This window comes from Schistosoma haematobium, chromosome 6 (assembly GCF_000699445.3).
Source record: "Schistosoma haematobium chromosome 6, whole genome shotgun sequence".
Lineage (NCBI taxonomy): Eukaryota > Metazoa > Platyhelminthes > Trematoda > Strigeidida > Schistosomatidae > Schistosoma > Schistosoma haematobium.
Window position 1 is genome coordinate 13,539,060 of NC_067201.1, and position 27,916 is coordinate 13,566,975.

Consider the following 27,916-nt stretch of genomic DNA (forward strand, 5'->3'; position numbering starts at 1 on the left):
CCTGGTTGTGTTTGAGTAGGTCAAGTAGCAGGACTTGTTGCGACTTTCGACTAAGAAGCTTGTTGTCGATAGGTGGTCAGTTGCGTTGTATGTTTTGTGTTTACTAATTAATATATATAGAGAAATACTTTTTTACATGTCTATTTTAGTTTTTTAGATTTTTTTAGTCTAGAACAAATAGTTCCCTAGTTCTGCCTAGGAAAGTGAGATGCTTAATATTCATATGACTCGTTCACCGTTTGTGCAAAAATTATTCTATCAATCTCAACACGACAGAGGTATTAGTGAATACAGTTTAAAACAATTAGTAATAACATACTTGCCTTTCAAGCCTGTGCGCTTTTCTTATGCGTGTATATACACACATGATTGTCGACAAATATCCCCCAAATACGCGACGTAAGGGGAAAAATTCGACCATTCCCCTAAATAACTGACGTACAAGCGAAAAAGCGGCGTTCCACCTTTATTTACGCTTTCGTCCCCTTTATTTCCGTTTTTTCGCCTTTATTGGTTGCTTGGGATGTGTATTTTATTTGTGATATATTACTTGATTAAAAAGCTCAGCGAGTTGCTGACTTGCACCTGATACCCGTCGTGGTGCTGCATATGACGCCGAACAGAGTTCTACAATCAGCTCTGTTCTTTGTTTAACCTTCCAGTTTTTGACAAGTGGCAATCATTCCTATGAATCTCGTCTCCGATTCCTCGACGCAATATGTTCCTTAGTCTTCCTTTTTTCCTTTCATTCAGGATTACAAGTTAGAACTTTATTCGTGATCCAGTTTGGTGAATTCCGCAATCTATATAGTATCTTCCCTGGCGTCTTTTTCCTAGTTTCCTGCTCAGATGGGAGTCGGTTTTTTCATACCCATAGTATGTTGTTGCTGATAGTGTCCAACCAACAAACTTCTAGTTTCTTGCGTAGACAGTTGTTTACAAATACTTGTTGCTTTTGATGATGGTTGTGGTAGTCCTCCAAGTTTTAGCTTCATATAGTAGCATTTTTCTAAAGTTCGTATTGAAGATTATGTCATTGGTTAACAGGGTGAGACTATAATTTATGGACGACATTTTAGCGACGCTAGGCTGACCTTGAGTGTCCACCTCATAACGAGGATCAAGTAAGAATTACAAACCTGTGTGAGGAATTAGAATTATGATTTACATTTGATGAATAAGGTTATAAATTAGATTTAGGGTTTTCATCACGAACTGACACCATCTCATCGACTGAGATGGTTGGGCCACGTGTTACGTATGCCTGAACACCGATTACCACGACGTGCAATGCTAACCGGTGTTCGGGATGGTTGGAAGAAAGTTAGGGGCGGCCAAACCAAAACGTGGCATCAGTGCTTGAAGTCACTAACTTCTAGTCTGAGCCATGTTGGTAGATGCAGACTACTTGGTTGGGGTCCGTATGAGTGTCGTAACCAGTGGTTGGTGACTCTTGGTGATATGGCTCAGAATCGATCACAACGGCGTCGGCGTATACACTCTCTGTCTTCTCTTAAACTAAGAGATTAAAATTGCTTTATATCTTTCTTTCTACGAACTAATTCTTTCTTCCTGTACTATATCCTTATTGCAATCTTTCTTTTATATATTACCACCTCTGAATTAACTACTTTTGTGAATCCGCTGTCCATTCTTGTTGTGGTAATGAGGTATGGCAGCTTGGACCGATGCATAAATGTGCCTGGTCCTACGTTGTAGCTGACTGACTGACATCAGCTATAATGCCAAAATTTTATTTATCCAAAATGGATAAGTGAATCTCGCGTTAAAATCCGAGACCCGTTACCTTATATGTGGTTGGCAGCTTCGAGTCCCATATATTCAGCTGTAAGAATGCTGTCTTTGCTTTTCTAATCCTTGTCTTTACGTCTGTATCAGACCCTCCACGTTCATCGATGATGCTCCACAGGTACGTGAATGTCTCCACCTCTCCCAGTGCTTCTCCATCAAGTGTTATTGAGTTGGTGCTCTCTTTGTTGAGGATCATGGTTTTTCCCTTGTGTATGTTGGGGCTTACTGATGCAGAGGCTTCTACTTCATTGACTGTCCTTACCTGCATTTGTTCATTTATTTTGTTATTTTAACACATAGATATTGGTACAAGGAGGCACCAAATACATATGCGCCACACAAATCTCGTTTGATATGTGTGAGTGCTGTGGTACTGCCCGGGTGCCCAGACCAAAACAGATGGTTTTCTTAGGGGGCCATACCCCGAGCCTTTGACCTAAAGGTCTGACCCACAAGGCAGTGGAGCACCGTAAGGAGATGCAGTCACATGGTAGCCGGTGATCAATGATTGGTTAATACGCCATTTGTTCCTTCAGGACACTGGAGCCCATGTGCACCATTGGTTTGGGGTCCGGTTAGAGCGCTGGATATTCGCTTTTCGTCCTCTCATTTTCGTAAACAACACCCCCGCCACGATAAGGCAATGAGTAGGACTTCCCTGGTAGAGGCTATATACGCGTGGCCGTGTGAGAGCATTTCGAGAGGGCGAGCGGACTCCCCACTCTTGACCGTACTAGCGCATTTGGAGGCATTTGTTCGTGTGTATGTGATAGGATGGCCAGGTCTTCTGCAGAGGCCAGATCATCTAGTTACATCCATGATGTCCATTTTATTCCATGCTTCCCATCAGATGTGGACGTCTTCATAATTCAGTCAACCATCAGAGGATAAAGAAGGGGAAAGAGTAAGCAGCCTTCTCTAACTCCCGTCCTCACTTGGAATACATCTGTCAACTGTTTTTCATGCACTACTTTGTAGTGTAGTCCGTCGTATGAATTCCGTATGATTTTGAAGATTTTCTCAGGTACACCATAGTGTCGAAGGAGTTTCCATAGTGTCCTATCCACACTCAAATGTTTTCTCATAATCAAGGAAGTTGATGTGTGTGATGAATTCCATTCGACAGATTGTTTGACAATGATCCGTAGTGTCGCGACTAGGTCTATGCACGACCGATCCTTACGGAATCCGAGCTGTTGATCTCAAAGTTGGGCGTCTACTGATTCTTTCATCCGGCTCGCAACGCTGCTGAAAGCCTTTCCTGGTACTGACAGTAGTATGATGCCTTTGTAGTTCTCGCATTTGCTCAGATCTCCTTCCCTTGGTGTCTTGACGATGTGTCCTTTCCAGTCCATCGGTACTTGTTCTTCCTTCCAAATTTCCTGAATAGAGCGTGAAGCATGTTTGCAGTTACTTCTATGTCTGACTTTTGTGCTTCACCTGATATACTGTCAAAACCCACTGCCTCCCCATTCTTGATTGGTCTGATGGCCATCCTCATTCCTGCGATCGTTGGTGGGGTGACATATGTAGGATGGTCTGTATGTGCTTCTTCGATGTTCAGTGGAGCTGGCTTATTATAGAGTTCCTCAAAGTATTCTGTGCATCTGTTCCTCTGCTTTTGAATCTCAGCGATTGGCTGACTTTCTTTGTCCTCGACCAATCTTTGTTTCACTATATTTCCTTGTCAGGTTCATCGTTGTGTCATATAGTTGTTTCATATTTCCTTCTCTTGCAGCTTTATCCGCTATCTTTGCTAGGTCTCCCACATATTCCTGGTTGTCGGCTCTGATGCTCTTCACTTGCTTGTTTGTTTCTGTGTGTTCAACTTGTGCCTTTACTTTCTCTGCTCGTGATCGGCTGTTGTTAATTGCTGTCTTCTTGTTCTTCCTTTCTTGAATCTTGTCCTGGTTTTCTATAGAGGTCTATTCCTTATGATGGTGCTTCTCGCGACCCAACACCTTCTGGCAATTTGAAATTAACGCTTTGATCTATTTCGAGTTGTTTTTCACAGTAGTTTCTTCTTTGAGTAGATCTTGTAAGACTTGGAACTTGTTGTTGAGAGTTGTTGTGACTTGGTTGTTTCTCAGTATTTTGAATGAAGGCTGTATTTCTATTTCATAGCTGTTTAACTGGACCTCCCAGTCTACCACATTGTCCAGACATTCCATGTACCTATGTTAATTTCTGCTTTGGCTGTCAGAAGGGGTATCGGCATCATGATTTCGGAGAAATCTTGACTTCCATCATTGTTTCTAACACACTTTTGAACTGTTGTCACAATTAATGTTGTAAAATGTTCTTTCACATTAGGTATATATTTACAATATTCAGTTAGCAATTTAAACCCATTATGTAATTATGATTTTTAAATATCACATGTTGTAAGCAGCTGACGAGAACCTACGAAATAAAATGAATTCATGCTATTCTGCTAGAATCTTTGTTCTTGCTCTTTTCTAAATACAAAGTCGTAAATTTTTGAAAACATATGTAGTTACGGGCACCTAACTTTATTCCATTTAGCATACGTGATCATTCGTTAACTATTGGTAGACTACTTGGTTGGAGTCCGCGAATAGACGCTACCAGAGGTTAAAGGCTTTGAATTATTGACTTTTACATTTGTTTACAGATAAGAGCTGTTCTGTAACATTCATTCTAGATTAGTTTATTGTGTAAGCTTCAGATTAGTGAAATTTTTGTCACCAGCTATTTCGTACCCGCTCTCAGTTTTGGCTTCCCATTTTCCCCCCTAGAATTTCCTTTTTATGGCCGTATAATTCCCACGTAGTCATACTTCCGTCGGCTTAAACACATGTTTCAGCGTTTCAGTTACGTTTGAGTCTGGGACGTAAATAGTTTCATTTTCTACTACCTAAGTTATGTGAAATCAGGTTTTATACAATCTCCTGGTTCAATGAACTTCAGGATGCAGGAGCAGTAATCTAGTGGTTAGGCCATTTCACCTTCACTCATTAAGTTCCTGGTTCAGACCCCACTCCACCGACCTTATTTTAGCTAATCGAGTAGTATCATTCGCCCTTACACAGTAGCTCGTATTCAAGTACCTGGTGATTTAGCTAATTTAAATTAAATTTTCAGGGTGAATACATTTACCGTCATATGTTCATAATCCATGGGTGTAAATAGACTTAATGTAGGGAAAATGTCAGAGTAATCAGTCTCACAAGCGTTAGCAAACAATAAGTCGCTGTTGATCAAAGTTATTCGAATTGAATACACTGTACTTTAGTAATTATCGAAGTTCCTCTATAACTGAAACCGTCGTTGGTTTTCATGGTTTTAATCGAGAATCTTAACGCAACCACCAATCTATGGGTTAGTTGCTAAGGTAATTAGGTTAATTACGTCGGCAAATTAGTTTGATGCCTTTTTAAAGTGCACTGACATTTTTAAAATGTGTTTTCCCTTTTTCCCTCAGTTATACTCTTAAAAGCTAAGTACTAAATGGCCTATGAAACGATATATTCGAATCGAGATAGTGGACGGGACTATCGTAACGGTTCTCGCCATGCTGAACATGCGTAAGTGCAGTCATTCATAGTTCGCATTTATTATGAGTCATACTGTATGTTATCACGTCCAAATAATTCAAACTACATTGTTTGATAACGTATGTTGATTTGCAGCTTACATTGGTTCGGATACAGTCTTTAACCAGCATCCTGAATTTGTATACCACACTAGTAAAAGTTTGTATATCCAGTGTATTTCAATCGTAATCGATGTAGCTCGTAGTATTACATAGAAACTTAAATATAATTGTTGAATTATTGCTACTAAAATTATTAATAATGTCAGGAGCTGGATAAGAAATTAACGAAATTTGTAGTCTATAGACAGTGCATTTGTTTGGCTATCATTGTGGCTCTTTACCTAAGTCTATTAAGCTTTGATCAAAGATTTCGTTTTTTCTCTGGTGTATCGGTTATAAATCCAATTGAAATTTCGCCAAAACAACTTAAATTTTTATATTAGATCCAACTCGGTCTTACTTTTGTCTCACTTGACACTGTAACAATTATTTTGAATGAAACTCAGATTGAGCAAACGAAAAAACCTAGTTCTACAGTCTAGTTTACGTTGTGTTATAGATCTCGTTTTTAACAACTAATATTTTAACAGATGTCTGGATGACTGGGAAGTACCATCGGAACTCAGATAATGGATATGATTCATAGTCTGGTACATGTTCTTGTTTGCAGTTGATGAGTTAAATATTTTTGTACTTATTGTTTTGTTGATCTCATATGGATATATATTTAGGTGATAATTATAAAACGTAATTTTCATATGTAAATTCGTAAGCTATAATCTACATACTTAACTGAGATCTTTAATAACTCGAATAAATATCGCCCATAAGTTATGTTCACTATATGAATTATCGTTATCCGTCCGTACATTTCACCAAATATGCCTTTTCGAACATTGTTTGGGAAATGTAGATAATTCTAAATGAATTATTTAATCTTATCGTTGGTTAGACTGCTTTAGCTACTTAACGTGGAATAGGGTCTATGATGTATTATTTTTTCTTCGTTTTAGATATGAAAATTCCGTTTCAAGAAAACGTTATCGGGATGTTCCATTCCAGTCACGAATGCCTTTCGAAAATGATTTAAAAGATAGGGAATATGACTACTACAATCCAAACAAGGAATATGTTTCCCCCAGTAAAGAACTTCGACGTAGTAAACATGATGTAGAGAAGTTTCGCCAAGACCCGCGGTACAGTCGTGATTCAAACACTAGTCCTGTTCCGAAAAAACGTAGTAAAATGGACAGTCGAGTCGAATCATCTCCTCCCAAACCATCTCGTGTACTTGGTGCTTTTGGATTGTCTATGCGTACCGAGGAACGGCATTTGTATGACATAATGAAAAAGTACGGCGAAATAGAGGAGATAAAACTTGTTCAAGATAATTTATCTGGTAAGTCAAAGTAGATTATTCTGTATAGTTAGCTTATACAATGTTTACAAGATGTTCCAACCATATAGTCAGATTAAAGTATGGTGCATACTATTTTATGCCCAGTTGTATCACAATATATGTGTTAAATGAATAAAAACAAAATAGGTGTGATAAGTGACATTTCATATCCAAATTTCGGTGTTTGTTAACTAGTTTTTGGATAGTTGGTCTTGTTTGCCCTTTTTTAAAGTATTTGAGTAAAATTAGCTGCCAAACACTAATAACCCATCCTGCGTAAACAGTTGTGAAAATGTTTCTCAGTTGTTTTTTGGACAAAAGTATTTATGTACATATTGTTTATCATCTTCACAATAGTTTCCACTATTGTCAAGGATAAAAATCTCGTTCTTATGCCATCTCATGTTTCTTCATACTCTCAATTGTCTATCAACAGGGCGTTCACGTGGTTTCGCGTTTATATATTTTCGGTCTATTGAATGTGCTCGTTCAGCGCGCGCTGCATGCGCTCGAGGTTTGGAACTACATGATCGTATTGTTCGCATTGATTACAGCTACACTGAGCGACCACACAATCCTACACCTGGAATATATATGGGCAAAGAAAAACGGTAAATTTTCATAGTACAATAAGGATGGCTTAAATATTATTCATGCATATATTGTAATCTGTGGTTTGCGTATTCTTTGTGTTGTCGTACATTTGCACCCCGTTTCAATTATGTGCTTCTCTAGCTTTCTTGTTCACTGATATTGATAATAACTAAAAACCGGGATTTGGTTTCAGCTTTGGATATGAAAATAACTTCAGCTAATCTACAGTTGTCCATCTGTTCGTAAATGAAATACCTATCTTTCTATATATAAAGAGTGTTTATGTTTGTTTCTTCATACATTTTGAAGATACATAAGGAGTACTGTACTCATACTGATGGTTTATTAAAAAATACTCAACACCAGACAGAGAACCTGGAAATATCTAGATGAAGATTACTGAATAAAAGATGCAAAAACTATTTCTAACGGATTCATCTTGTTCTTGAACATCGTCTCATCATATCCAGTTTGTTGTTACTGTGTATCTAATGTCCTTTACAAATTTCAGAACAGTGTTATCAAGAAACTACATGTAGAGGAAAAAGTTAAAATTCCAACACAGTTCATCTACTCAACACTCCACAATAACCTTACAAAAAGGGAAAATAAATTCAAAAACATAATCATTCGAATAGGACACAAGAAATGTCATCTCTCTGTGTGTTAAGAAGATTTACTCATAAGAAAACAATGTAATGACACCCCATTGATACTAAGACCGGGAAATACTGAATGGAATTCTTGTCAATAATTTTTGTTGACGAAATATTTTTTCATTGATTGATTTCCAATATCTCAACAAATTCCCACGGAAGACTCAAATTTCCATATATAAATTTATGATCAACAACCATTGACTTCATGTCTTGGTGGTTATAATGAATACATTTTTCCTAATGACCTAATCACACTAGTCAAAATCTTATGTACAGATTACTTAACCAACATTTATGTTGACTAGTTTAAATTTATTTCAAAACATTTAAATTAAAATAGCAAGATTTGTGAAACTTTTCGTGTATTTGTGTATGTATACAAGACAATAGTGCGACAACCTAAGTCAGCCAGCCATAATCACTGTTAAACTTGTCAGACTTTTGAATCTATGTAGGTTGCCATAACATGGCTTTTAAATGAGTGGGATGGATAAGGCATGGTGTCATATTAAACTCAATAATATGTATGCTAATCTACTCTATTTTATTGTAAATTTCCATTTTGTTAACCTCCATCTGCGTAAAACGTTTCAGATGAGAGAGAAAACTTACGCATTGTATCTAAGGCATCTTACTTTTTATTTATGAATTAATTTCATAATGAATCTAGATGAATTCCAACCAGATATGAATGTTAAATGGGAATGCAAGAACTCTTAAAACACCACAATTGATTTTTACATAATTTTTATGAAATACTGATGAGTCCAAACCAATAAATTATTTATAAGTTTACTCACTATATTTTAACAATTTTTGCAAGATTGTTTACAAATCAAAGAATACAAAATAATTTTTCGCTTTTAGAATGATTACTGTGAGAATGGTTAACAAGCTGAATACATAAAATATAAAACGTCTAAATCATCTCATTTGGTAAACATCAACTCTATGTAGAAGTTGATATTCTTGTATACTATGGAATAGCTGTGTCTGTCAGTCATAATTAATGTAGAGTCGGGCAAAAATGTAGATTGAAGCAGAAATTAACAAGCTAAATGGCAAAAGAACCATAATCACTTAGTAGCAATGGTAATGCGAAAAACTAAATGTCGAGAATACGATATAAAATGACAAAATGGAAAGGTATATATGAAGCAACACTGGGACTCAATAGTAACAAAAAACAAAATGAACGCATCTGAGTCACGTCGCACAAAGTCCTCAATAATCAGTAGTCAAAGTAAAGAGATACTAAACTTCTGCATACAACTCAATGCTACGTAAAACTATCTATCTTACAACTAGTCTTCAAATTTTCGGTCGGTGTCGTGGCACGAAGTCAAGCATGTGACTAACAATATCACATCAAGCATCCCTTCTGATATCTTCAATACTTAGTTAACATCTCGTTCCTGCATGTTCCATGTACTTAGTATACAACCTATGATACAGTTACCGAATAATGGATTATGTTTCGTTCTCAATAAGTGTACATATGGCAGTTTCCTACTTCAACATTCACCAAAAGGAAAGACGCTATACCTCATGTGGAGTTTTGACATGCTCTGATTGGACGTAAAAAGCCAAATTTAAATATCCAGAGGATAGCAAATCTTACCTCAACAATTATTTTAAGTGTAAAGGCCAACTTTCTAATTTATAACATACGACTGAGGAAAATGCAAGATCAAATCAAGAGGATCTTACAGATGCCAGTTTGATGACAACATATACAACTCAAAATTTCAGAATCCAATAGTTACTCAACATAAACAAAATGAAACTGGATCCTATATGCAACATTTTCAACATGTTTTCAGTTCTATCGTCCAAAACTTAAACAAGACAAAACACTGAATTTCTGCTGTACATTAGCGTTAACATTATGTTTCATGGTTTTTCGCGCTGATAATGTTTTTATATCTCAGCGAACGTGAATTTTCATTCATAACTAAGACTATTTCATCTCATCGTTATTGTAGTTATCAAGCAGTTGAAAAAACTTTCTGCAGTTTTACTAAATATGCTTTGGATTTGGAAAATAATTATTAGAAGCTGTTGTCACTGAATCATCTTTTCATTGCCTATAAATCGTTCGCGAATTCAAGAGTGTGACTTGGAAGTGTTCTATAATTGACAGCAGCGATAAGAAAGCAATTCTTTCATCTTGCGATATTATTACATCAGTTTCGTAACTACAGATCTTAAGCATTGTTCTTGTGCGGAATTTCGAATCATCTAGCATAAAAAGTACTCTTAAAGAAACCTGATTTTTTTCAAAGCTTCCTACCTGATAGGGAATTCAACATGAAAATAACTTTCATCACGCTAAAAAATGAACACATTGCCATTATTTAGTTAATATTAGGCTGATATCATTGTTCGTCTAGTATTTGCGTTTATGTTCCTGTACTAAGTTTCCAGTGTGCACCAGACAACTATTATCAGCTTGAATTTAACGGGAATCAAACTCCTCATTCAGTGGTTAGTAACATACTGTCTAGATTATTGATCCATGGTTTCATTAAGGTAGTTAGAATTTATTAAAAATTTACATCACGCACATGAACCCATAAAACTTATGAGCTATAGATAAACATTTTTTAGGTCCAGTTACTGAAATCCAGTAGTGTCAGTTTTCTCAGTATTCTCGTTTTGTATTACATACTTCTTGTACAAAAGTGACATCTGTGCATAACACGGTACAGTTTAGTCATATTTACTATCGAGTTTGTATGATTGGTTTTAGAAACTAAATTTTTAAGACCATGTGTATTCGTTTTTCCTAATCTCTGAATTGCCTGTCTCAGTCATTTTAAACATTACAAGTCTAGAATTTTTCTATATTTGGGACATATCGACGCAAGTATTCTGAAATTATTCTTTTAGACTAAATCATGGTGAATCTGGACGCCGGTCGAACTTTGCAGAGCACCAGAGATCCACGTACGGGGATAGAAATTCCAGACCACGTCCTTCTCAAAGAATATCTCGACGTCCAACAGGTGAGCGACCCGATCGTTACCATCAGTCTCCAGAGGAAAACAGCCGACCTCGTAATTCGTTAGCATACAATTCAAATAGCCGTAGTCGCATAGTGAGAACAAACAATGGTGTCCAACAAAGTCGTTCTCGTCAACCACGTTCTGATGTGATGCGTAATGCATATAACATGCGACGCCAACCTAAAAATGAGTATGCGTCAATGAACTACAGCTCTACAACACACTGATAACAAAATGCATTTCAGTTTATACCACTGTATCTTTAAAAAAATAGACTTATTGTATTTACCTGAAAACTGGCTGAATATCACTACTACTTTCCATTATGTTGTTGGTTTTCAGTTAATTTAATTGTGTAATTCAATTTCATTGGGACAGTAAACGTGTACATCGTCTTTCATTCTCTAAGAACTGTTTTACGCGTTAGCTACAGAGCTTACTACGTTAATGAAGAACAAGAGTAGTTCAATATCAAGTATCTAATCAAATGAAGTTGAGCTTTGTCCTCTTTTCTCACTACTTTTAATGAGTAGTCTGTTGGAAACACGAGTAAAATGGTATTGTTAGAATAAATTGATTAATCTCATGAAATTTCCTAGATGTACATTGGAGAGTGGGATTTGGATTTTTACGTGTTACTGAGAAAGCAAATAACACTGGATTCATGGATATATCGATATAATAAAATTGCATGAACGATGAATAAAGATGGTGTGGAATATTCGGAAAAATTCCAGTTTTTCCGCCTACAGGTTCTTCACTAACATAGTGTGCTCTTAGAATTTGTCCTCTGTTTAAGATAATCATCGATCCCACTCCAAATATTACCGTGTAACTATTCTTACGGCTGCTTTTCATATGCAGTACTGTATACCGGTTTTTTGCATAACTGCGTCTTCACGTTTATTTGTTTCCCAGTGTTTTCTGGATTGTATTGTGCTTCTCAAGTATAGTTATCCATGAATATTGCCTAACATCTATCTAAGTTGAACTTAAATAAAATTAATTTTTTAGAAATCTTAATCCCTTATGTGCTTTCAATGGCACTTTTCCATCAGATGTGTTACCTTACACATGCTACAGTCGTTCTTAAATTACTCACATCAATAAAATATTAGGACTGTTAATTTAGTACTCTTCTTCAAGACAAACGGACATTCAACAAGAATAATCTATCACAAAAAACATAATAATCAAAATTGTTACTAAACTTCAAGAAATTGAATAAATCATAAGTTTGGAATACTATCTGCATGTTTTTCGGGATTTATATTGATGAATTTATGTTTGCGTGTGTCAGCTTTCATGGATTATCACTATACCAAATTGTTTTCATCCTTAAGGATCGAGTTTTCCATCGAAAGATTACCAAAGTTCTACCAGTAGTATAAGCCTCATAGCGTGGAAACTAGTATATTTCAACCTTCGATTATTGGAGTTTCTTGGTACACATTCCCGTCAATTGACTTTAAAAGCACTCATAACTGGTTTTCGTTGTTAAATATTCTCTAAAAATGATTCAGCTAAAGAAGTTGGTAACGGATTCTGCATTAAAATAAAGGTTTTTTAAAGAATGGGGCTTGTTTTAATCGCAGCAATATTGTACCTCAGATCAATCCATCGAACTGCAATCACAACGACAATTACCCAAATCATTGCTTTCCACAACAATAATACTACTACTATTAAAATTAAAGGATTATGCACATAGTAAAATGGTGAATTGCAGTAGCACATTTTTGAATTCTCGGGACTTTTGCTAGAGTAAAAGAATGTAATCCTTGAAAATCCTAAAACAAAACAATTAATAAACTGGGTTAACTTTCATAACTGCCGGCGAAAGTCATATTTATTGCTTGTGTTGAATATTGAGATTAGTTTGGAATTTGTGCAAACCTTTAAGTTGGTTAGCATTCTCTTTGTAAATATCCTCTGAATATTTGTTGACGATTCTCCGTCATTATTTTATTGTAAATATCAGTTTAAAAATTTCATAGACATCAACCGTGATAAAAAGCATTTAATTAGTTCAGATGCGTATATTTTGAAACGGGCAACTCCAACTGAGTCCTTTCTTATTTTGGTGTTACTTTTGTTCATGTCTGATTCTTCGATATCTTAGCAAACCTTTGGAGTGATGTGAACGCTTTCTACTTCTTACCATTTAGCAAAAATTATTTCTGCAACAACTCTTGTATTTATTAATAACGACTTAAAATCACTATAACTTTATTGTCAACCCCCCTCCAACAGTCACGTTTATTGCATTTGATGTAACAAACTACTGGATTCCTACAGTCTATGGATAGTTTTCGAATGTATATCACTTTTTAATGCATCGTGTGCAGCTTTCCGGTGTTAACATTTTCAAGACTTGTCCGAAAATAAATCATATTTAACTACTTTTTTGTAACCACATTTTGTCTAGCCTTCAAGTTGTGAAAACATATCTTATTGACTTAGTATCAAAAGCGTGATTATCTTACAAAGTGAGGATTGATAGAACCGAGATTCGGCGCAGCTGATTGCAAATGTGTAAACAAAACCCAGAAATTGGTTTCGTTCAATTTACTTGCTAGCCAACTACCTACATGTTAACTTCATTTTAATAATGCTTGTGGGCGTCTTTAAACTTGATTGTTTTAAGGGTTGGTGCGAAGTTATGTCGGTGTGTTGTCAATTTAATCGATCTGCTATAATCGAATTTCAAGCTGGAGTACACCAGAGATTGTAGAGAACAATTTTTCCCTTGTCAAAAATTCTCAAAATTCCAATATTTATTTAGAAGAATCAATGGGCAAAAACGTGAAGGATTCAGTCAGTTAATTCTGTGAGAAGCTAAATAAAGCTGAAAGGTTGTTAAGTCTAATATCCTGGAGTTGTATTTTATTTAAATGTAAGTCAGCCAATTTTACTTCAGTCCCGACAGAATGTAAACGAGTTTACAGGAATTTGCCGATGTTTGCTTGCCATAAACACAATGTCATGCGTGTATGCGATCGTGGAATCTTGCTTCGTAAATGTAAATGATTTGATCTCAAGAGTCATGTAAGGAAAAAATGTTCTATTATGAAACATAAACTGAAATGTAATATGTTTGGTCGACTTAATGTTGATTAATCGTAGCTTACTTCCTGTTAAATGATTAATCTTAAGTGGGAAGCCTTGGAGTCTTCAAAGTCCGTACGGTATTGATAGATTTAATTGTTTGTTTACATGGATTGTTATAGTAATTAAGTGTCACTAGACAAGGATAAATTAAATAGTGCTGAATCGTATTGATAACCCCTTCATGTTATTGGTGTAAATGTTTATTTTGAACAACCGGGTAACATGTATCCAGAAGAATAGCTGCTGTAATCAACTTCGGTTTAATGAAAACCAAGTGGAAAAGTTGTTACTCTGACATCTACTAAATAACCGTTGTATATAAATCCATCGTGCTAAATAACTTTTAATTGACCAGATATCTTGCAACTGCTTAATCGAATGAATACTACACTTATTTAATTTGAATTGTACTTATTTAGTTACCATCATCAGCCTGCATGACCGGTCACTATACTTAGTACTATGAATAATTCGTTTAGTTAACGTCTGCCACTAAATTTGTTACTTATTCGCCACTTAAATGTTGAGTCTAATTCTGTTGATAAAGTTATTGGGGTAATATATAAATGATTCTAAAAGGAATTTTGATAATCATTAACAATTTACCCTTAACTAACCCCATTAATTATGTCGACAGTATGTTCTAGTGAAGTTCCTATATTTGAAATTCGTTGTACTATCACTGTCAGCGTTTGGAATATGAAGAAATTGAAATTTTGAACAACTGAGTTGATCACAAATTAAATATGTTAATCATTGTTTATTTATTCTTAGTTTTATGAAAAATTTCCTTGTTAGTAAACGCTTTCAAAAAAAGTTTGTTTCCCATATTTCCACTTGTTTTTATAATCCATTTAGTGTATCTGCTAAAACCTTGGTTTTATCTTGATATTATGAATGATCAACTGCGAAATATTATTTCTCCTTGTTATTTTTTTGAAAATACATAATTTTTTCAGAGGATTCGTTTGTTTTGAAATTCCAGTTGATGTTTCTCTTGGAGTCTGGTTATCGCCTAACTCGATTATATAAGTCTAAAATTCGATTTAGACACATCGATTGTGTAAACTAGGAGAAAGAATTATTGCCAGTACTTTGATTAGTACATGTCCTCTGTATGAAACACATTTAAGATCCAATTTAACCTACAATTTTACTTATATTCGCTCACATATGCTTCAGTGTCGGACATCATTTCTTGAAATACAACTTATACGGATTAGGGCTTCAGTCAAATCAAATTGTCCACTAACAAATTTGTTGACTAATTGATCTCAAATCTCTACTTTTGCAAGTCAGATTCCGAAATGTAAGTAAACCTTTATTGTATTACAGGTGATTGGTTTAGATTCCATGTTAATGGGATTTAAACTGGACGAATAATGCGATTTGGTTGTCTCAACTTAGTTGCCGTAATTTTATTGTTTCACTATAATCAAATAAACAATTCATTGATGAAACCTGCTAAAAAGGAGTGTATGACAAAGCAATTTTGTTGTACGTACCCGCCTACGCGATATAGTTCTATTTGAATTTTCCTGTTGATATTTTCGACTGAAATGTGATCAGTCTTGGTTAGTATATGGGCATCCTGTACGGATTGCCTCGACACAGCCATTATGTCACAAGTTGATATTGAACAGGTGGGATTTGGGTGGCAGTGAAATGCAGGACTCGTGGTTTTTCCTACTTGGGACTCGTCATCTGGATATGCTATTAGATGCAGGTACACCCGGCTGACGAGTCCTAAATAAGATGAAATTCGTGTCCTGGGTCCCACTGCTACACACATTTCATTTATTGTATGTTTACGAGGTAGTTTTGTTAGGTTATTCAAAGTCGAGCATCTTAAATAATGTATTAGGGACTTACTCAATGTTAATGTTATACTGTAGGCTGAACTAACAGTACTTAGAATCTTCATAAAGTTGCAGATATTATCATAGATTTACCTCGACAGGCATAAAAATAGGAAGTATGCATTTCACAAATCGAATAATCAAAGATCAAACATATTGGCATGAATTGTACTCTAGTAAGTAATTATCTGTTTAGCAATTTATAAATATTTTTCTACCTATACAGGATTTTATTTAAACTACATCTACATATCAAGAGTAATGGTGAAGGTGGTGTATGCATTGTTTTTAACGGTTTGTATACTGTTCGCAGTGTTTAATGTAAGTTATTGATTAAATTATTAAGTAACTTCGGTTATGCATGAGGTTCTTCCAGGCTTTAGTAATTGACAAGTGGTATCTTGAAGTGTTGCTCACTTGTCATTATCTGACAAGGTGTAATATTGTTGATACAACTTTCATGGATCAAAGTTTTGAAAGGAGTCCTAAGCACCTTAGTGATTGCGCTTAACCAACAGGCACTAATTTTGAATTTCACGTCGTTAATTCAAAACAAGATTTCCTACTAGAAGGTTTGACAATTAACGGATATAGTAATGATGAAATAATCAAATTATGAGTTTATATAAAAATGAAGTTGGTGCATGTTTGATGATAAAGTAGACCAAGTAATATGGCATCAGGAGTGCAACAAACAAAGAGTCATAAGTTTCATCAAATAAATAACAAACGTGTTTATGACGTGTCAAGTAAATGTGATGAATTCTCTTCAGTCCCGTGATAAATAGCGGTATAATGAACTTTGGTAATTTTCATGAATAGACTAATATCTCGTCGATTTAAATATTCGTGGATATCATGTAAAAGGTGAAGAAACTAGTTGATGCTAATGATCTTCATCAATATGCAAAAGATTTTGCGGGATATTTGCCATCCAAGTTTATGATTTTCCATCAAACTAACCGGTATTACAGTGCGCGTTCAACTTTCAAGGTGTTTTGATTTGTTGGGTTTATAATTCATTTTAACCAGTGTATACTATTCTTAGTGTAATTCTTATCAAAGTATGATTCAATTTTTTGAATTAGCCACTCTAGTCATTCATTTCTTAAAGCACAGAAAATCCGTCTAAATAACAATTCTATTGCCAAGCACGTTTAACTTTACTGTTTTTCTAACGCGTTACCAGAGTACAACATGGTATTCAATCATTTCGTAGAAATGGTGCTTTTATTTTGTATAGTTTATTATCTATTGTCTATACGCTTAACATCTGAATTAGATTTCAGTCGAAAATTGCCAAAATATGATTAATATGATCTACTTACCCTTAGTCAATCTTTATAAGTAGTAGTCTGTGTTCATTCTGAAGAAAACATAAGTTTTATTGGCAAGTTAGTCATCGCATATCATCAGCTGCACATTCTTATTTAGTCAGTGAAACAAACTTTTTAATTCTAATACTTTGCTTATAGTTACGATATAATCTGTCCAGTAAAAACACATCAACTATTTCGTTATTCTGTGTAAAAATGTGTTCAAAATTCCAATGTTTTTTTTCCATATATTCTTACATAAAATCTTCTATGTCCCGTCAAATGTCACGTGACTGAATCACCAATTAGAACACCGATTTATGTAGATTTGGCACTGTGCCAAACCAGTGACGCATTAACCAGCACGAGCAGCCTAGAGTCAACTCTAAGTCTTTACTGGTTCCCCTTGCCGTGTCTGTTGAGTCCAGAACACAATCTCAGCTCATACCATAAGTCATATATTTCAGACATACTTGGCTTATATACAACAAAATCAGACCGCAACATACCACACAATAGAAAATAACAATCATTCAAGTTCAAGCCAAAGGTGGCTATGAGTGGGAAATACTGCAATCAATAGATTATGGGCAACTTAAGAATAGTAAATCGTGCAACAGTAGCCAATAGGTCAATTGAAAGCTTATAATAAGAGACATAATCTAGTTAATTAATAGTTATACAGTAAGAATATACATATGATAACAGTCTTTAAATCGTTCCCAAAATCATGTAAATGTCTTCCGTAGTCAAACTACACATAATTTAAACTGGATAACAAATAGCTATACTTTTCTGTCCTATATTTTATCCATTACTATAAGTCTACAATAAAAACAAATGACAATAATTCATTTGATCATCAATTAACACTCATTAACTAACCATCTTTATTCAATTCATCATACAAAATATATCCTGTATTTTAATTTGTTCACAGATTTTACTTTGCTTTAAAATTAAATTAGTTTTTTTCCTTTTTTACAAAATAGTCCTTTAACTTATTTCTCAATTCAATAAAACATCTTTTGTTTTTTCTCTGTAAATGACATTATGTGAATAATTGTATCAGTTATAATAAACACGAGTTTATTCACACTGTGTTATTCTGTTGTAATAAGTTTTTATATACAAGTAATATCTCTTTCAAGTGTACCTGTCTGATCAAGTGAAAAATAGAATATTCACTTCAAATTCTAATTGTTATTACTTTTTTTTCTTCACTACGTAAGTGTATTTTATTAATTAGTAATTGTGATCTTAATATCTGTCATTAATCATGGAATATTTAACATAGAAAACGGGTTTACATGTATGCTATAATGACGTTTTTATTTATTATACTCAACTAAATTAACAATTGTTATACACTCGAAATGATTGATAATTGATGTGTAAGTGGTTGTGTGCTTTTTTCAAATGTATCACTTATAGCTATCATATAGTTTGAATTTATTCTTCAAATAATATTGTTGTTGTTGTTGTTGTTGATCTGATGGGAAAAAGAAACTGTCAAGTTTGTGCTTACTGTAGCTATTTTTAATCTTCAAGAATACATTTTAATATTTTTCATGTTACTTCAGTTGGCTATGTAATTTTATTGATAAACAATTTTATTAGTATCACAGATAAGATTCTCGGTGTAGACTGCTAGATTCTGGGCTTAGTTACTCAAAATAGCATAGTGGTGTTTGCGAAATCTAGATGTTATTCGATATCGGACTGTATATATTTAGTGAAACGTAGATATTACATAACATTCGTAGACTAGGAAGGAATAGTTGTTAAATGTTTTCTAGTTCCTAATATATTTTTTTAGCGAATTCCATCCACGTAAAAGATCATTCGTCCAATAGGAATCCGTGTTGTTAGGTTTTAGCCTCAGAACAAGATATTTTGTTGCTGTATCAGTTCCCAGTCTTAGTGATCTATATTAACACATACGATCGATATATATTACTGTCCAACAAGCTCACTATGGTAGTGTAGTGCTGATTTGCGTAATTTATCTATCGCCCTCTCTCATGTATGTCAAAACTTTGTTTTATACTAATTGAATTCTATCGATCAATTGATAGTATGCCCACTACTAGTCTAAGTGCCTCGACATCATATCCGCTATATCGAGCTATAACATGGTCGTGAATAAAGTTAGTCGACAGGAAGTAAGGATATAGCGTACCTAGAATTGGCCATTACTCACTCTGTGATCATTTATTTGTAGAAGTAGTAATTGTACCAGCAAAAAAGACCGACAAATATTTCAGTATGGGAATTAATTCAAAACATGTGTAAATAAGCTTATTAAAATAAAAACCATTGTAAATCACATGCTAAAATGTATGTGGATGTTAAAGTATTATGAAAGCGATATAAAAGAAGTGTAATAAAGAAAACAGGACAGGTTAATATTAAAAGGTTCCCCAGGTATTGTTTATCTGGCCAAGGAAGAATCAAAGGTAATACACCTTTTGAATATAAAGAATTAGGTTTTTGGTCTAAACTTTTACTGCTTTCGAAGATAAAATTAAACCCTGTTACGGAAGTATGGTGTTGTATAATAAATCACTCAGACTGCTATGAATTTATCTACTACATAACCACCGTTGACCAAATGATAAAAAAGAGCTTCCCATAGTCTATATAATCTTTCCAAAGTACTACGAGCACTCCTCTATGGGAGTAATTGACATGATGAATACACATTGAAGTGGGGAAACCAGATACACTTTCTTTTAATTATACTGTGGTGTATTCTACTTATGCAATCTGAAGTGGAATACCTGACAGCAGAAGATTAGATTGAAGAGAACAGAAAGGAAATCGGAGAGGAATCAAAATCACAACAGAGTTAGAAGAAGAATGAAGTATGTAAAGGACAACGCAAAAATTACGTTCAAATGATATGTTTAATGTACGGTTTTCATATTTTACTAAGCCATGGTGTAATTTTGCCTTAAAAAATAAATCGGTTTTGCTCATCAAAGCTCTTTGTTCACCACAATATAACCACCACTTTTCGACTAGAAAATGACAAATAACCATCGGTTGTATAAAGAATCCTTTTAACTCCTCTAGCTAATCTATGCTGTATGACATCAATATTATTAAATGGACTCATTCCCCAGGTACTCAAGTATGAGGCATGCTTTAAATATGAGCGCTAAATGGAGTGCACAGTCCTTAAAATGTAAGTAGGTGGACTGGGGTTCGCACCCGGGGTCCAATGGCTAGAAATCAAACTCTTCAACCACTATGCCACCGTGCCAAATCCTTATTTATGTGTTTGCTAAAGTGAAGTTTCAAAATAGGTTGTTTTCAGAAATAATTTTTGTTGTTGACTTCCTGTTCATTGTATATATTTCTCTTTAAAGTATCATATAACTTATTACATTTCCACGTCCGTTGAAGACAAACATTGTATTCTATTTCTCGGTGCATCAATTAAGTGATGGATCGAGTCTATCTTGAATCTCATATTTGCTGATAATTTGATTATATTTATTTAAGTGGGAATCTTATAAACATTAACATTTTGAGCCCTCAATAGGACTCTGCAACTCCATAGATTCTTTACACCAATTCTTAAGATCGATCATGTGAGCTATTTACCAGGACAATCTCTTTTTCTTCCATTAATTTTGTCTGTCAGTCTATTAGTTGTGGTCACCTGTCCCGTAAACTTAGCAACAAGTTGTTATTATTTTAACTTTCAATCACGACGGTTTTCTACTGTCAGTAGTTGAATCATCAAAAGTCAATATTCAGTTAGTGAATTTATGCTATACTGCAAAGTTGTTTATCTACGTATACGGTTATTTAGTTCTGTCCTGTGGCTAATTACACACAAATGTGATCAATAATGTGAGTAACATTTCTGGTCCTCACAGTGCAAATCACAAACTAATCTTTTCTAGATTACCACTGGAATCACTGGACGTTTCCAGCACTCAAAAGCATGATCTTCAATCCCACGCGCGAACCCTTAACTTCTAGACCATTGAGCCGGGACCCAACGGTGTTTATTTCTAACTTTAATTAATTCATAATTTCCAATATTGGTTGGAAAAGCAGGTTATATTTCATGCAATCTACACCTATAATTTCTTATAATTGAAAAATTCAAATTTGATTGAAATACTACTACTTTGCGTAATATAAATTCACTAGGACTTACCAAATATTATCAAATCTCAATTAATTTAAATTGGCATGTTGTGTAATACAACACACGATGAAATGTTTTCGTTTTTTCTGTGACGCCATGTGATTTCAGTTTTGTTACTGTGCCAAATTTAAGGCATGACTAGGTTTCAATAAACAATTGAGCCACTTATATGCTATCTTTACCAAAATAATGGTACCTCTTGATAAGAAGTAATGAAATAAAGTGGTTATTTTTTGAACGTTTAATACCATTGTTGTTATGGTTACCAAGTGAATTTTCTTACTAATCACATTCATATTGTGTATTAAAAAAATGACACAACTCGTCACTTGATTACTATACATAGAAATAAATATCAACAATATCTGTGTATTCTGTAACCGGTAATAAATGCTTTTCATAAATATCAGTATTTGAAGAAATCTGTTAGTACTAAGTGTAATTAAGAATCTTTACTTAAAAAACCTTTCATGTGTTAATTAAATCAGTTTACCCCTGATACATTACATAATTTGACTAAGTTGAATTATACAACGTAATTAATTTGATAATAAAACAACTCCACTGACAATAACAAGAATCTAATGATGATTCTCATTAAACTGAACAGTAATAATGTTGAACATTTGTATTATAAATGAACAAGTGAAATAATGATTTCTGATTTAGATTGTACGTTCAAATACTATTTTGAATATGACGGTTTTCGAATATCACCAGTTATTTAACTCAAGAAGGTGGAATGTAATAATTCACTGTACTGACATTTTGCATTAAAATGGATCGTGAATGATCGTCCACTGCTTTCACGTTTTCCATAATGCTTTGGCTTTAATTGACTGATACGTTCAACCATTAAATCACTAAAATTTTCACAAAACCCCTTTCCGTTATATATACATAAAGATAAATAAAGTTTACATCCCATTTACGGATGATGGTTTGTTTTTTAGAATTGTGTCCATTAGAACCATATTTCTGAATTAAAGTGTCATTTACTTTTTAATATGATATCAGTATTCAATTTTCGTTGCTTAAACATTATGATATATTTTCTTTGTAAGTAATGATGGATAGTGGCTAGCCGTGGAATCCAGGACGCGCGTTTCGTCCTATTTGGGACTCGTCGGCTGGGTGTACCAGCATCTCAGAGTTGATGTTCATTCTGGGTCTCGAACCCAGTACCATTCGCTTCAAACGCCATCGCGTTATCCACTCAGCTACTGAGTCCTGATAGCCACTTGCTTGTGCAATGGGGTGAATTTAAATTCACTTGGTATTGTTTGGCGTTTGAAGCGAATGGTACTGGGTTCGAGTCCCAGAGTTAACATCAACTCTGAGATGCAGATACATCCAGCCGACGAGCCCAAATAGGACAAAACGCGCGTCCTGGATTCCACTGCTAACCAATATCCATCATTGCTTACAAAAAGCTTGTGAATTAAGGCAATATCGAGGTATATGCACATATGCCGATAACAGACTGATCAATTGCAGTCTTTAAAAAAAGACTCAATGGGAAGATACAAGCCAAGCAATACCAAGTGAATTATAATATATTGTTTTTCAAAAACAATTTTAAGGGTTGGTAAATTAGATCAATGTAAATGAATTTTGGAAAATGTTATCGATTTAATGACAAACAGAAGTTCAAGGACATTGGTTGCATTGTAACCTTTAATTTCACTAATTTGTTTCCTATCCGATAAATTGTATCATATTAAGGTAAAATTTTAGCTTTAATCTCTTATTGGTTGAGAACTGGTTCTTTGCTTATGTTCAAAAATGTATTTTCTGACTACTTCTGTAAGCAAATAATAAGTTTAGCAAGTTCACTCATCCTCTTATTTTATCAAGCTAATTTCATTGTTACATGTAGCAAGATTTTTGTCAACTAAACATTCAGAATCCTATTATGCCTGAACAAATTGGGCAATTAATAATAACTCTATAACCTTATGTAGTTTTCTGTTGACTAATATTTATGTCGGGCAGTATAGTTAACTGATTATTATTAGTTTTTTTAGGTACCTAGTTCACCGATGAATAAAAGTACCATAAGTTAGTAGTTTATCTATAGGTAATGCTTAGATTTAGTAATCATTTGAATAGGATTGGTCAAAGTGCATCCAAGTAACAGGTTTATGTATACTTACAAAAACAACATCGATGTTGAACAGTATGTTTCCTAATTACTGTATTCTAGATGAAGAAGGAAATAAAATTCACATATTGAGTTCACATATATTATCTATTGATTCATATGATTTTATGGCTTTACCTTCAGTGTTGTAGGTAGTTGACAATTATTTTTCAGAGCCCGTCACTATAGCACTAGTAATTCAGAACTTATTTTGTTAAATATTTCTTTGTCATTTTTCGAAATCATTCAGTGATAAAGGAAACGCCTTGACGTTTCCTAGACTACCTGGTAAAAATGTTCTAGGGTAGCAGTCACTTGCAACATATATACAATATAAATAAGTTTTTCCAACTATAAAGAAATGTGATTAGCTGAAGCATTTCATATTATGCTAAATACAACTACCCTCAATAGAAAGAAAGAAGGCCTGACTGGTCATCCGACTTCGACCGTTTATTCAAAAAACCACATTTAACTTTTCATTTCACTCTGACACACAAATGCAGAGACTTCAACTCTACTTCGTATTACAAACCTTGCATTTTCCATGCTCATGTACATACAAAGTTGTCTCACACAGAATAACCTCTGCCAAAATAACATTACATTGATATAATCAGATCTATTTTAGTTAGACTAAGTATTCTAGCTTACTCCTCTAAATTAATAAAACATATTAATTGAATCCAGTTATTTATTCATTTACTCTGAAGTAGCGATTTATACTAAATCACAAAACTTCAGAAATTCACATTTCTACGCGTTGGGATGTCATGAATTGTGCGATTGTTTTATTATTAACTTCTTATTCAATGTTCAATTTATTTGAAATTATGAAGTTCCACTTTGATATTGATAACTAATATGAATAAGCTTTCTATAGTACTTAAAAAATCGGTACTTTTATACTTAAAATATATGTACATAGTATTAAAAAAAGGCACTCAAATATTTCTAAGGTAAAGTGAGACTATTATATATTTGTTATTTGTTGTTGTTTAACTTTAATCATCCTATTTCAAGGTGGTTGATTTACTTATGAACCTGTAAATCTATGTATGAAACATTATTGAGATTGTATTCTGTGAACTGAATGGCTTAATTATGTAACTTTTATTGTTTTTATAGACAATAATAATATTAATACAAACTTCAAATAGAAGTAAGCTATTCCGATTTCTACTCATGTGACCTAACAACTAATTGTGTTGACTTTGATTTCCAATTAAATATTGTTAACATTTATGTTAACAGTCTTACGTTTTGTTTGAATGGTTGTTTATAATTACCTTAATTGCTGACTGACAGTTCTAAGATTATAAAGATTCTGTAGTCCTCTTCATGTTGCTTCTGTCCAAGATTTAAGTGTGTTTTTTTGTAGTTGAATATATGCCTACAATTGTCTACAAGTATTGATTCAAGCAAAGATATATCGTGACGTTTAATAACTGATTGGTGTTCATGTAATTGAAGACAAAGAGATGGCATCCACTTTGTCTGATCTAATAATTCTCACATTTAGAGAAGTTTATTTTGTGTATAATGTTCGGTTTGTTTTCTTTTGTCATTTAGTTTTCAAGGTGAGGATTGATGTCATTTTCTTAGCTTGTTATCAACATTCGTTCGTAATGGCTTCGATAATCGTATTGTAATGTCCTTCATATATGGTAAAATACTTCATCTTTATTTATTTCCCATTTTTGATTTAATGCTTGTTAACATGTTCGATAAACACTTTTTGATGAAGTTCCATTGAAATTCGTTCCTTTGAAAAACAGTCACTATTTTTTCTTCGTTTCGTGTGTATGGTAGGTGTGCTACACTGTATCTTCACTCTTTTGAATATAATCTGTACATAGTTAATTCTGTGAGTTGTTTTATTCGAGAATTTAATCTGTATGTGTGTTAGGTTTCGATGCACCTGAATTTGCAGTTTTAACTGTTGGTTCCAGTGACCAATGAATTCTACTGAAAATATGTTGCTCAGCTGATTTTTCAATGGGGGATTTATTTCTACAACCTTGTTGATCAAGCTATACGGACTTCTATCCCTTCCTTTTTATGGTGAAGATTGTGTCGAAATTACGGATCCACAATTTTGGTTTGATTATTGGTATAACCAAAGTTTATAATCGCTGCTTGGGATATTGATGATCTCATTCGCGTTCTTTTCGTTTATTTGTATATTTCATTTACAAATTGAAAATATTTTATTGGGAATAAGTCGATGATGTCTAATAAATTTTGTCATGTAAGCTTCGCGTGTCTCAAATGATTTATATAAAAGGGCAGAATTTCAGCAAAATGACGTTCCTTAGTTAAAAATCCGTTTCACTATCTCGAGGTAGGATACGATTTTGAATATCTTGTAATATAAACAGTAAATCAAATGCCAAAGTACAGTTAGTCGCTTCAGCACACTTCACTGATGTTTCGTAATCTTTGAAGTTACTGGGAGATATGATTTCTATTTCGACATCTTTTTGGTTATCGTGGTGAATATCGTCTTCTTGATTAAGTAACTGCTTCTCTAGTTTCTCTTAAATTATTCTCTTTACTCTTATCATCATCAAGCTAAACTTTAGTTTTAAACTCTGAGTTTTCTTTGTGGGGCTATTTTCTTTTCTTCTGGTAACACACAGGCAAACTTATTTTCTCGTTTAAACATATTTGTAGTCAAAACATGTGCTGTAGAAAGAGTGAGAACCGTCTATTAAATGTTACAGCTTGTGGCAATGTGCCCTATCAGTATAGTACGTAATGATACCGCTAATTAGAGAAGAGTGATTTATCGACCGGACCAATGACGCGTAAACCTTGACGAGCAGTCTAGAGTCTTTATCGGTCCTTCTTCCAGCCTAGCCCTGCCTGTTGAGTCCAGAACACCACTCTCAGACTCCGCGATATGAATCATATATATTTGAAACATACTGGTTTATATACAAAGCAGACAGACCACATCGTGCCATCAAATCGGAAATAGCCAAAAGTGGCTGTAATTAATAGATGTACATAATCTAGTTACTGAATAGTTATACAATAAGAATATACGTATAATATTTGTTCATAAATAGTTCTCAGAAGTTGCGTATAATTTAATCTTCACTAGTATATAACACCAAGCTCCTCCACCAATAGCCGATGGTAATATGGTCTGTTCGCGTCTATCATTGAGTCGGCATGTTAGACGATATCTAACTTCATCCTGAAAGTTTGCTATTGCTAGAAATTAAAAGTCGTTTTAGCATAGTCTTTCTTATCTGTTTAGTGAGCTGATAAATCAGAAAACTTACCTATTTGTCTTCCATTTTGTCTTGCAAGTGTGGCATTTTTATTGTTATGAACCAGAATCGTTGCAGACTGAGGTTGTTTAGAAGAAGCATCCGACTGCCTTCATACTCCAGTACATCTGACTTCTCTTATGAACTATGGGGTTACCTTTTTCAGTTTTACTGTTCTCCAACTGATCTGTCCCGTTGTGATATCAACTAAACGAATCAGTATCTTACTCAGTATTAGATCATCACAATGTTCAAACCCGATCACCACATCATCTTAGTAACTACAATCAAGATTTAAATCTAGTTTTACTATTCATAAAATTTATCAAAATTCGTTCTTATTTTTTGACTAATCTTTCGATCGATCATATTTTGATATCAGAAAGAAAAACAAAATCAGATTCCTTATAAGTCAAAAGAAAAAATAATGATAATCGATTGTTTTTTATATACAACATAAGTATTACATTCCTATCGGTGTTCTGTTTTGTTTTGTTTTGATTCTAGAAATGAATATAACTATCTAAATAATAGAAAATATTTCGATATCATACAATTGCCATATTCGGTGTATCGTAAATCAGCCTATCGAGAACCATTAATTTCAAACTTTAAAGGAACATCAAATTGTTCATTGTTAAGTTAAAATGTAACTTCGTATATTTGCATATAATTCAATTGTCTTTTCCAAAAATTAAAATTAAAAATATAACATATCTCTATGTGAAATGTTGTCTAAAGAAAAACATAGTTAAATATAAGAAATATTTATTTATTATTAGCTTTATTCAATATTATATTTTTGGTATAATATAGAATTGTCAGCACAAAATGTTTCAACGAGTTTCCGTTTCTTACATCTTGGTCGATATTGACGACAGATATTGAGTGGTCACCAGTTAAAAGTTAGCCATCCAGGAAATCGACACCTAAACAATGTACATTCTTTTCGCTGCATATTGACAGCAATCACAATATCTCTGATCGAACTCTTTTTTGTAACTTGT

The 27,916-nt window shown here is 33.9% G+C and overlaps 1 protein-coding gene across 4 annotated transcripts; it reads left to right on the plus strand.

Annotated features, from left to right (window-relative positions):
• TRA2B_2 (transformer 2 beta) lies at nucleotides 1-27,684 on the plus strand. Of its 4 annotated transcripts, none has more exons than XM_012937599.3 (5): nucleotides 1-87; nucleotides 5,258-5,360; nucleotides 6,385-6,770; nucleotides 7,207-7,381; nucleotides 10,916-18,257. In XM_012937599.3, the coding sequence occupies exons 2-5, from the start codon at nucleotides 5,284-5,286 to the stop codon at nucleotides 11,256-11,258; spliced, it is 981 nt and encodes a 326-aa protein (XP_012793053.1). In that variant the 5' UTR covers nucleotides 1-87; nucleotides 5,258-5,283; the 3' UTR covers nucleotides 11,259-18,257. The 4 variants fall into 4 exon arrangements, with proteins under 4 accessions (XP_012793053.1, XP_051065523.1, XP_051065525.1 ...); XM_051216894.1 differs by lacking the exon at nucleotides 10,916-18,257 and adding an exon at nucleotides 27,417-27,684 and having other exon boundaries at nucleotides 37-87; XM_051216895.1 differs by having other exon boundaries at nucleotides 37-75; nucleotides 15,001-18,257.
• The last annotated feature ends 232 nt before the right edge of the window (nucleotides 27,685-27,916 follow it).